Consider the following 11,096-nt stretch of genomic DNA (forward strand, 5'->3'; position numbering starts at 1 on the left):
AAGTAGAAATCAGTTTTAAAATACATATTGAGATAAAGGATCAGGATTACTTTTCATACTTAATTATCAATAATGAAAATAATTATCACAGAGATTTTGAAAGCAAAACAAATTTGTAAAAAATAGATTAAAAATTACTAAGTCTCTATTTTGATCTTTGCTAAAGATTTGCCTATAAGGTCAAGAGACTGCTGTCTGAGGTGGACTGAGGTGGCAGAAGCAGGTATCTTACAGGGTTAAAGCTTCTACAGTGTAGAACCCACTTTTAAAGACAACTGTATTTCTTCAAGTTCAAATTCTAGTGAGGATGAGAGAAACAGAGAGATCATGGATGCCGCCAGTGTTTCCCTGAACTACCGGAAGGCTAACTTACCACTTACTCAGGTGAGGAAGAGTATGAAAGGAGCAAGCTTGAGAGAGAAAACTGGAAGTTTGGTTTTGAATATGTTAGGGTTAATTTTGCTTTTAGACATACAGTGAGATGTTGAATAGGCAGTTTGTTATACCCTTTGGAGATCAGCTGAGGAGTCAGGACTGGAGTTGTCAGCATAGAAATGGTACTTAACACCCAAGACTGGATCAGTCGGCCTGAGGATTTAGTATATAGCCAGAAAAGAAAGTCCGAGGAGTAAGTCCTAAACCACTTCTTTCAGAGTTCGGAGCATGAGGAAGAACTGATATCAGAGAGGGAGAAACAGCTTCAACCAAGAGAATGTGGGTCCAGGAGCCAAGGAAAGAAGTGTTTTGAAGGAGGGTGTGGTCAACAGTGCCAACTTGCTGACATAATGGGTGAAGCAGGGTGAAGACTGAATGGGCCATCAGGTTTGGCAATAGGGAAGTCACTGTGATGCTAACAGAGCAGTGCAACTGCAGAGGTGACAGAGAAAGCCTGACGGCCATGCATTCAAAGAGCAGGTGAGGAGAACTGGAGACAGCAGTATGGAAAGTCTTTCAAGGATTTTGGCTATAAAGAAAAATGAGAAATGGAAGAGAGATATTACAGCATGTATGGAGATGCAAATGCTGTAAGCAACCCAGTCCAAAGGAGAAAAACTAGTGATTCAGGAGACAGGAGAGGTAACAGTCCTTCCAACAAACTCAAACAAGGTATACTTTTGTTTCGGGAAATAGATTTATCCATGTTATTTTTTTCCCCTTCATATACATGCATACCAAAAAACTGTTACATATGCATATTTTTAAGAAAAAATATTTTTAATGGAGCCATAATAGAACCATTGAAAAGTAAGTGGTTGAAACTGTCTTTGCTCCCCCCGCTTATTTCCGCATTCTTCCCATCAAAGATACTGAACATTCTTGTGGCCCTAAAGTTCAGCTAAAAAATTCATGCAGTGGGATTAATGACTGCGTTTCTCCTCCAGTATTATTTTAATTTATGAAATATTTAAGATAAAATGATATGAGAGATTTGCTTCAAAATAATCCAGTTGAGAGAAAGAGATGAACTGGGTGGGGAGAGAGATGAAAAAGCTGGCCTTGCGTTGATGGTTGATGACGCTGGGTGATGGTTAGATGGTGATTCCTTAAACCTTTCTCTCTGCTTTTGTATGTATTTGAAAATTTCCATTATGTAAAGTTAAAAATTACAAGAAACATAGCATCAATGCCATGGTTATTTCAAAGAAATCCATTAAGTGGTGAAATTTCAGATAATTTGGTAACAGGTGACTATTTGGGAGTACAGGAATTTTTCTGGCATTTTCCAAATCTTTCATATACAGCACAAACTTTTTCTTTTTTTTAATCAGAATGTGTCTCAGTTCCTTTAAGATAGAATTGATTTGGAAGCTTATTGTGCAAATAATTTGTAAGACTGGATTTTTAAAAAGGAAGGCTTGGTTCTCGTAACTATCCTCTTACTTTAGGTAATTATAAAGAAATCTGAGAACACTTATGCTATGGAATGCATTCTGAGGTAAAATAATACTACAGTTAAAAAACAATGCTAATCCAGTTGGTTGTTATTTAAAAATAGTTTGTGCACAGAAGGTGAAATTTCATTGCAATAATAGTTGCCATGTTTTTAAAGAAATAGGAATTTTGGAATTTGCCACTCTTATATATTGCTGTATAACAGCTTAGTTAAAATATTTTAGCCTTTCAAAACTAGCAAATGTAGAAACAACAGTGTTGCTGCATTAACTCTTTAAATATTAACCACTAGGTATTCTTTAGTGTTTTCCAGTTACTCATTAACCAGTTTTTAGTGTTACTGCTTTAATTGTTGGTAATTACTACTAGGGAAAGTTGAATAATGAACTCCAATAACTTTTTTCTAGATCAAAAAATATTTGATAAAAATATCTGTTAAAAAAATTCAGATTTTATTACAACATCCCTCTTGCTCACTATGTATTTGGAACCTAAATTCTACTTCAAAAATTAAACCCAATGTTATGTTGTTGTTTATGCAGTTTATGGTTTCTTTTGTATGGCTTTATTGCCCTCAACATTTCCTTGGTGTAAACTACTGAGCAAGGGAACAAGATTTCCTTTGTAACTGATACCTAAATTTCTATTCTGCTTTAAGCGTCTAATTTGCACTGTGAAGACACATAATTTGAGACTTGTAGCTATATCACAAAAGTACAACAGTTTATGCTGATCTCTAATTTTCTCAGTTGATGGCTATAATTTAAATTTTTTGCATGTTTTAACTGCAGTGCAAACCAGTATACATCAGAAACCTTTGTATATTGACAGAGACTGGGAAAAGGATGCCTTGTTCTGATTTCAGATAAGCATTCCCTTTTCCCAACTGCAGGTGCAAGTGAGTCCATTCATAATACTTGCTTCAAACCAGTTATAGTCACCGGATGGAAATACAATGCTATAACACGAGAACTTGACTAATCTTTACAAGCACAATGAATATCTAAAAATTATTACTATTATTAGTAAATTCTAGAGGCAAGTAGGACTTTTCCTTTGCCTATATATTGGGGATAAAATATACTCTGTTGACAGTTTTGGTCATTTTACTATTATGTGTATATGTGTTTACTAAATCTAAAAAAAATACTTTGTTACTTATTAACACAGGATGGAATTATGCTCAGTGGAAAATCTGCTGCAACAATGCATGTTCCACTTAAGAGATACATGATAATGAATGTTATTTTTTCCTTTGCCTTAAGTTTCACTTATTTTGAAATCAACATATAAGTAAAAAAATAACCACAAGATAAAAATTTACTCTAATTGTTGTCATTTCACATAACTGTTAGGTAAATCTCCTTTTGAAACAAATATTAAACAACTATACATGCAACAAGTAAGTGAAGCTAGCCGGTTGTTTCCATTATAAACCCTTATTTATAAAATTATGATTTGACCATTTTAATTAGCTGCAGGCAGAAACTTGGCACATCAATTCAAAGCATAGGAGAAAATTTTAGTCTACAAAACAAGTATAGTTCTCCTTCAACAGAAGAGGTCAGCGAAAGGCTCTAACAGAATTTAAGGGCTTGGATAGCCAAACACAGATAAAGTACATTAAAAAAATATATGGCAATAATCATTGCATTGGCAAAAATAAGTGCTTGGCTTATATATAGAAACCAAGAAGAACGCATCCTAAATTGATGGTTATTACTTACTATATGTTTTACTGTTTGCTAACAATCCAGCAATGCTATCTTATATTGACATACAATTCAAAAGATCCAAAACAGTTTTGCACTTTAATTCATTCAGGCTGAGCACTGTAATAGAAGAAACTTGTAAGCTACCATCCTTTTCTTTCATCAAATCAAAAACAGAAGACTCACTCCCACTACACCAACTTATGTTCAGCCTTGAATCAAATGCAAGCCAGTGGTTAGACCTACAGGCTAGAAAGATGAGGAGCATCTTTAAGGATGCGATGCCTTCAAGGAAGGTGCTTTCAAAGATGAAGCAGACCCCCTAAGCTGGCCTCTGCAATTATGAGCGCCCACCCTTCTTAACTTCCATTCTATTATGGCTTCCCCCAACACCAGGGAGCAACACACAGTATCTCCTTGTGTAATTAGTTATTGCTGTCACTCCTGGCGGAAAATGCTTGACACCTGGCTGCCCTCAGGCCACATGATGGAGGACGCTGCCACACACCGCCCTCCGAAGTTCTCAGGGCACATGGAGGGAGGCTGACACCAGGCCACTTACCTGGCCAGGATGCTCTTTGTGACATCCCAAGACCTTTGGGGAAGAGAAGGAAACAAAAGAGGGGAGTAAAACAACAACAAAACTTACCACTTTGGCTCAGTCCAAGAACAACTGAAAATACCCAGGCCGCCCGAAGGAATGGGGCAGGACCTGGCCGGCAGTTTTGCAGACAGACAAATACGGCAGTAAAAAAAGCCAGGGCCGAGCGGCACATAATGCAAAGCAGCGGGCGCAGCGCCCGCCAACTGGCTGCTCTCCGGATGCGCGCTCGTGCCTCCCGGGCGCACCTCGGGGGCCCGCGGACCAAGTGTCGCTAGGACGTTTCCAGGAGCCCCGGCAGGCGGACCCCGCGGCTCGGAGCAAGCGGTGCAAGTACGCTGGCTCGGACACCGCTCGGCATCTCAGGGCCCCCGCGGCCCTCCAAACTCGGCACAGCGGGTCCCAAAATCTCCGCGAGAAGCACCTCCTCCGACGGCCAATGGCCTGGGGCGGCGACGCGAGCGACGGCTCCCCAGCCCGCTCTGGGACAAAGAAAAGAGCTTTTGTTTCTCCCCAGCCGATGGGAATTCTGCTGCATAAATCAGCTTAGCGAAGAGCCAAACACAATCAAACCCAAACAAAGCCCGAAGCTAGGGGGAAAAACCAGTCTAATGGTACATTCACTGGGTGATGTTGCATCTGTGGGAGGGGACGCCGGCGAGGCTGAAGGGTAAAAAAAAAAGTCGATGGTGCATCAATCAGCGTGTTTCTTCCACAGGTGGGCAGGGAGGCCAACTCCACTTAGTTGCAGCTTTGCAGCCTCGTTAGCTGAACAGCGGGCAAAGTCAAAGCAGCAGCGTCCTGGCTGGCGAGGAAGGAAGCTCCGGGTGCCAGCAGCCGGGGGAGGCGGCTCCGTGAGCACCCTAGAAGCTCCCTCCGGCGCCGGCGGACACAGAGCTAGGCATCGCAGCTCCCTGCTTAGCCAGGTCCCTGCTTGGAGCGCACCGGGGCGAGCGCAGGAGGGGAGGTTCCGCGGGGGTGCAGGAGCCTGGTCTCGTGGGGCGGGAGCTTCGTGCCCTCGTTCTTTTGGCCCCAGTTTGCGGCTCAGGCGTCCGACCGTCCAGAGCCCGGGCTGCTGGCGCGCTCTGGGGTGCACCCTGCGAGGATGCGAGGGAGGCGAGGCTGGTGGGGGGCGGGGAGGAGTGGTCCTGTCCTGGCCCCCGGGGGAGGTGGGCTCCCGATGTGCGGATAGCTCCGAGCATATCGGCCCGGGAGTTGCTAGGAAACCGCCCCACGCTACTGAGCGCCTTGCCCCGGCCGCTAGCGGGCGAGGAGGGGGTGGCTCGCATCAACAGCCATTGCTCGGAGCAGCGTGGGCGGGACATTGGTGAGGCATGAAGTCACCGCGGCCCACACTCGCTCTTTGTTTTGCTCACTCCAGCTTTTTTTCTCCCCCTTGGCTCTGATAGTTGCGATTCCTGTCGTTCACAAGAACTCCTAAGGCGTAGCCCCGCAACAGGAATCGCACGCCCTGTTCCCTTTCCCCCCCGCCGAATTCCTGCACCCCAACGCTCTCCTAGCGGGTGTAGAGATTAGCACGAGTGGCAGCTGCGCACAAACCCCAGCCTCTCACCCCGGCGCTGCGCGCTCCTTTGTTCAGATACTCACTGCTCGGCAGCTGCCGCATACAAAGTGGAGTCCACGGGCCCCTCCCCGCCCCCCAACACCCTCTGTTTCGCGGGTGCGCACTGCCCACTTTGCTTGGAGTTTGGAATGACCCTTTGCCCCACCCCGAGATCGTGCGGCGTCTCCCCAACCCTTGGAGAGTTGGTCCAGTCCACACAGACTGTACTCGAAGTTGCTGGCCGAAATTCCCCGCGGCTGCTTCACCACTCGGAGCCTCAGCCCTGGACTGAACAGCCCTGCTCTTTCCAGGATCTGGTGGTGGCTCTGGGATTTTGCTAATTATAGTGGGTCTTTTGGCCTGAAGTGTCACCTTCCCAATAAACGGAACAAAGAAGTTACAACAGGCGGCAAAGCAGGAGAGAGAAGCCAGGAAAGGAGGTGGGAGGGTATTTCTGCCTGCTTGTAGATCAGAAATTTAGGTGCTATTGGAGAGCTGTCAGGGAAGCCGCGCGCCTCCTTGGGTCCTGTCACTACCTCGCTAGGCCGAGGGAGGGAAACCAGTTCCCCGGATTGGAAACGAGGCCGTTTCCAATCCGAGACACAGGGTGCTGCTTCCTTTTTCTCCCGCTAGGGGCAGCAGTGGTTCCCCCGGGCAAGGTCTGACCTCTCCTCATTCCGCGAGCTGCCTGCCTGAGCTCCTTCATAGAACAGCCTCCTCTTACCGGCATCGGACCAGTCCAGCCAGGTCAAGGTGAAATATGCGGAGTTTCCCTCCTTCTTATTTGTTCAATAGTTTCCATCTCCATATTTGGAATAAAAAAACAAGTAGGAGGCTTTCTCTCTCTTTTTTCTTTCTGTTTTCTAATTGTTAAGTGAGTGAGTGGAAAGTACCTGTTTAATAAACCACAACATTGAAAACTCCCCTTTCCAGGTGTGGACTGCACATTGGAGTCCACAGAATTAACTAAGCAAACCAGAAACCCAGCTGGAAAATTACAAATGCCCTGGATCTGCAAAGCAGGTTGTTTCTGAGACCAAATGAATGATCTACACATGAAAAACCAGTACTTGTAAACACAACACCACTAAAGGCAAGGTACTCTAGGTAGAATGAAATCCAGCTCAACTTCATTACTTATTTTCTTTCCTTAGTTTCAAGTTTGAACAACTGTAGTTTTGTTTTCTGTGGTCTTAAAGGAAAGGCCTCAAAAGTGGCTGGATGGGGATGAGGTCTTGAAATTTGAACACAACATGAATATATTCAAGCTCTGATTAGCAATCCTTCTGTGGGGCAGCATGTATATTTTCCAGAGATTAGTTCACAGTCCAATCACAGCCACCCTTGAGAAAGTGCAGTGCTACAATGAAGGAAAAAAGTCAATCCATAGTACCAGTAAGGATGTGTGGAAAGAAAGAATTCTACATTTTGTTTTATGAAGCCCAGGCTGATATGTCGGGATGCCGGTTTTATGGAGTTGTTGAAGAATAAGCACAACACCATTTATCACCACTTCCCAGTTGAAAAGAGGTTATAATTCTGGTGATCAAAATAAAATGAGACAGACTATCCCAGCTGTGACACTGTGATCCTTGTTAAGTTATTTACAAACAAGTTATCTGTATATTTTGCGCTATAAAGATAAAAGTGAATTCTCTTGAGCCCTGCAAATCATCTGTAGGGCTTTCTTACAGTAAATATAATTAGGGGCCTAGGAACAAAAAGTTTCCTTGTTTCCAATAAATGTCATTGGTCACCACAACTCATGCTCTTTCCTGTAAGAAAATGTACAGCATATTGGAAAGAAATGTGGTATTATCTTCCTCATATTACCTGAAGAATTCTAACAGTGAAAAAAATGTTCCTGAAGATGGTGACTTGATTAATTCTTGTTTTTGTCATACTCTCTGCTGCTGTCTTGCTTTGAAATTTCTGACAGCTAATTTTTCATTATTTGTGTAATGAGAGCAAATGAAATTCGCAGATAGTCTAAAAATAACATTTTAGCTATTCATTCCAGCCTTTTATCATCAGACTATTTTAGTTGCTAATAAGTCATAAAATTAGATGAATTAAGTTTCTTTCCTACTCCTTTAACCTTGATTTCTCACTAACTTGGTTTATGGTGAGAAATGACTAAGCTATAGATAGCAAGAATGAGAGCCACTGCTGAGAGACTGCTCCTCTGATTGTGTATTCAGCCTTTTAACTGGATTTTGACCAAATTATTGACCTTATAGTTAACAGCTAAATCATATTCACATTTGAATATTACAGATACTCCTCAATTTGTGATAGGTTTATATCTCAATAAAACCATACTAAGTAGAAAATAACCAAAATGAATTTCGCACACCTAACCTACCGAACATCATATTGGGTTGTAGGAAAAATCATGATGCATGTTTGTAAGAGATGGCACTAGTTCATTTTTGGAAGTACTAGAGTCATTCGCATCTATGTTATTGCTATGTCATTTGAAAGCTGACAGTTCTAGCTTCATTCTAAAAAAAATGAGTGATTTGGTTGTTTTGGAGATTTTACAACAAGTTGAAGATGGAAGACCAAACTGTGCAGTTTCCCCATATTTTACTGTTTTACTTCCATAAAGGGAAGAACGTGCATCAAGCTTGTGAAAAGTTGCATAAAGGTTATGGTGACAATGCTCTACAAGAATGTCAATGCCAACGATGGCTCACGAAATTCCGTGCTGGTGATTTTGATCTCAACAACGCTCCTTGGTCAGGGAGGCCCACCGAGGTTGATGACATAAAAATAAAGGCATTGATCGAGTCAAACCCCCGTTACCCAACATGAGAGATTGCAGAAACATTGAACATCCATCATTCAAGTGCTCACAACCACCTGAAGAAGCTGGGATATGTAAGCAAGTTATATATTTGGGCTCCACATGAACTCAAAGAAATTAATTTGACGGCGTATATAAACATCTGCAATATGCTCATTAAACGTGAGGAAAACGATCCTTTTTTAAAGCGACTGATAACTGGTGATGAGAAGTGGATTGTTTACAACAAAGTGGTGCAAAAACGGTCTTGGTCCCGATGTGATGATTCGCCTCAAATGACATCGAAAGCAGACATTCATCAGAGGAAGGTTATGCTCTCAGTGTGGTGGGATTTTAAAGGTGTCGTGTTTTTTGAGCTCTTGCCAAGGAACCAAACAATCAATTCGCATGTGTACTGTCAGCAATTGGACAGTTTGAACAAATTCATCATTCAGAAATGTCCAGAGCTTGTTAATTGTAAAGGAGTTGTGTTCCATCGTGACAACGCGAGACCACACACAAAAATTATTGGAGCTCGGATGGGATGTGTTGCCATACCCACCATACTCACCTGAGCTCGCGCTGTCAGACTTCCACTTGTTTTGCTCTCTTCAAAACTCCTTGCGTAGTATAACGTTCAATTCAGATGAGGCTGTAAATCTGCACCTTGTTCAGTTTTTCACAAATAAAGACAGGTCCTTCTATAAAGGAGGAATTATGAAGCTCACTGAAAGATGGCAAAAGGTTATCAAACAAAACGGGCAATATATCATTGATTGATCTTTGTTCTTTATATAAATAAATGACCTTTGAAAAACATAGACAAAATACGTCATGACTTTTCGACAACCCAGTAGCTTAGCCTAACCTATTTTAAACATGCTCACAACACTGACATTAGCCTACAGTTGTGCAGAGTCATCTAGCACAATGAAATACACTGTAGAATACCAGTTGTGGACCGTTGGGATCACATGGCTGACTGGGAGCTGAGGATCACTTCCGCTGCCCAGCATCACCAGAGAGCATCACAACGCATATCGCTGGTCAAAGAAAAGATCGAAGTTCAGAATTCAAAGTACAGTTTCTACTGAATTCATATTGCTTTCATACCCTCTTAAAACATTGTAAGTTGCGCCATTGTAAGTCAGGACGGTCTGCATATCTTTCTGAAGTTCGTATTGGAAATAATCCATAGGTTTTAAGCAGATGTTCACAGGTTGTCTATGAGCTCGCTTCCTCTACAGCTCTTAAGAGTTGATGAATGGCCCAGCCAGTGGGATGCATTATGGTGACAATGACATCTAGCTTCTTCCAATGTTAAAGCATATAAGCCACTGGAAGTTAGTTTTCACTGAAATATTACAGGAGGCCATATTCTTCATCCTGTGGACTGAAGACTGCCTCCAACAGAATCAGCCACCTGGAGAGAGGTTGCCTCGCTCTATTCCAGGAGACGCTGAATTCATAGCTCTGGTGTAGTGCCCAGCAGTGTGCATTACATCAAGTTTCTCAAATGGGCCTTTATGCACTGAGGTTTAAGAATCCCTACCATAAGGGATTAATACAGAGATTCCTCAAAGGCCTCATGTGGGCTTATGATGAACTCCAGTATCACATGCAAAGTCAAAGAAAAACAAACTGCTGGAGCCAATGTCTCTTCCCCAGGTGTTCTGTGGACACTTCCATAATGAAGTTTGGGAAATACTGATTTAAATTAAGTTAAATCCTTGACTGGAGGATCTTCCAGAAACTTAAATAGGCCTGCACGCCATTGGATCCTCCAAAGGAAGAACCCTTTATTCGGGGAGCATCTCACAGACTTCTTTTCCACAAAGCAGCCTGCTGAACTAATCCTATCTTACAAATGTGGAAACTAAGAACCAGGTTGGTAATCACTGAGCAGGCATGAATCAGAGCTCTGATTCTTCTTCACCAACTCATGGCAATGGTGACTTTTGGTTTCAAGGAACAGAGTCAGACTGTGACTGCCATAGTGAAAAAGGCCAATTATTGGAAGGAAATTTAGAGTTTACAGAGTCAGCAGGGAGCTGAGAGACCAGGATTGAATGGGCCAGAAACCATGGGAGGCTTTAAGCAGTAGCAGTAAGTGGCCAGCAAACCGGAAGACTTTATAATCGTCCCATCGTCTTCTGACAAATTGCTCAAGATACAGAAGCTGGTTGGGAATGTCTAATTTTCAGAACTTTAGTCACATGTCAGTCCCCTGGCTTTCTAGGGGTGGAGGGAGGGAAAGAGGAACTCGTTCCATTGGCGTTCTTAGTGGAAAATCTAATATTGTTTCCCAACAAGGTGACATCAAGTTGTCTTCGGTTGATGAAGGGAGCCCTGACAAGTGTCACATGCTCATTACTCACATATCCTGACTTCCACGGGCTCCTGCTTTTCATTACTGTTGGATTTTGGGTAATGATGCAGCTTTAATTTAGCTACCCTGCCCACTAACCCATGTTTTGGTTGGCAGTATTCGTTATCTTCATGGGTACTTTTGAATGAAACATTTTATCTGTGCGTGGT

At 42.8% G+C, this 11,096-nt stretch overlaps 1 protein-coding gene across 3 annotated transcripts in view; it reads right to left on the reverse strand.

The window, feature by feature from the left end:
• ITGB8 (integrin subunit beta 8) overlaps positions 1 to 5,059 on the reverse strand; it is a 70,830-nt gene extending 65,771 nt beyond the window's left edge. Inside the window, exon 1 of one of the 3 annotated variants that reach the window (XM_019650654.1) lies at positions 4,255 to 5,059. In XM_019650654.1, coding sequence (XP_019506199.1) covers positions 4,255 to 4,381 — 127 coding nt within the window. In that variant the 5' untranslated portion in view covers positions 4,382 to 5,059. The remainder of the gene's footprint in view (positions 1 to 4,254) is intronic. The other 2 variants (XM_019650656.1, XM_019650655.1) reach the window with 2 other exon arrangements.
• Positions 5,060 to 11,096: the final 6,037 nt, after the last annotated feature.

The sequence above is a fragment of the Hipposideros armiger genome, unplaced genomic scaffold (assembly GCF_001890085.2).
Source record: "Hipposideros armiger isolate ML-2016 unplaced genomic scaffold, ASM189008v1 scaffold_143, whole genome shotgun sequence".
Taxonomy (NCBI): domain Eukaryota; kingdom Metazoa; phylum Chordata; class Mammalia; order Chiroptera; family Hipposideridae; genus Hipposideros; species Hipposideros armiger.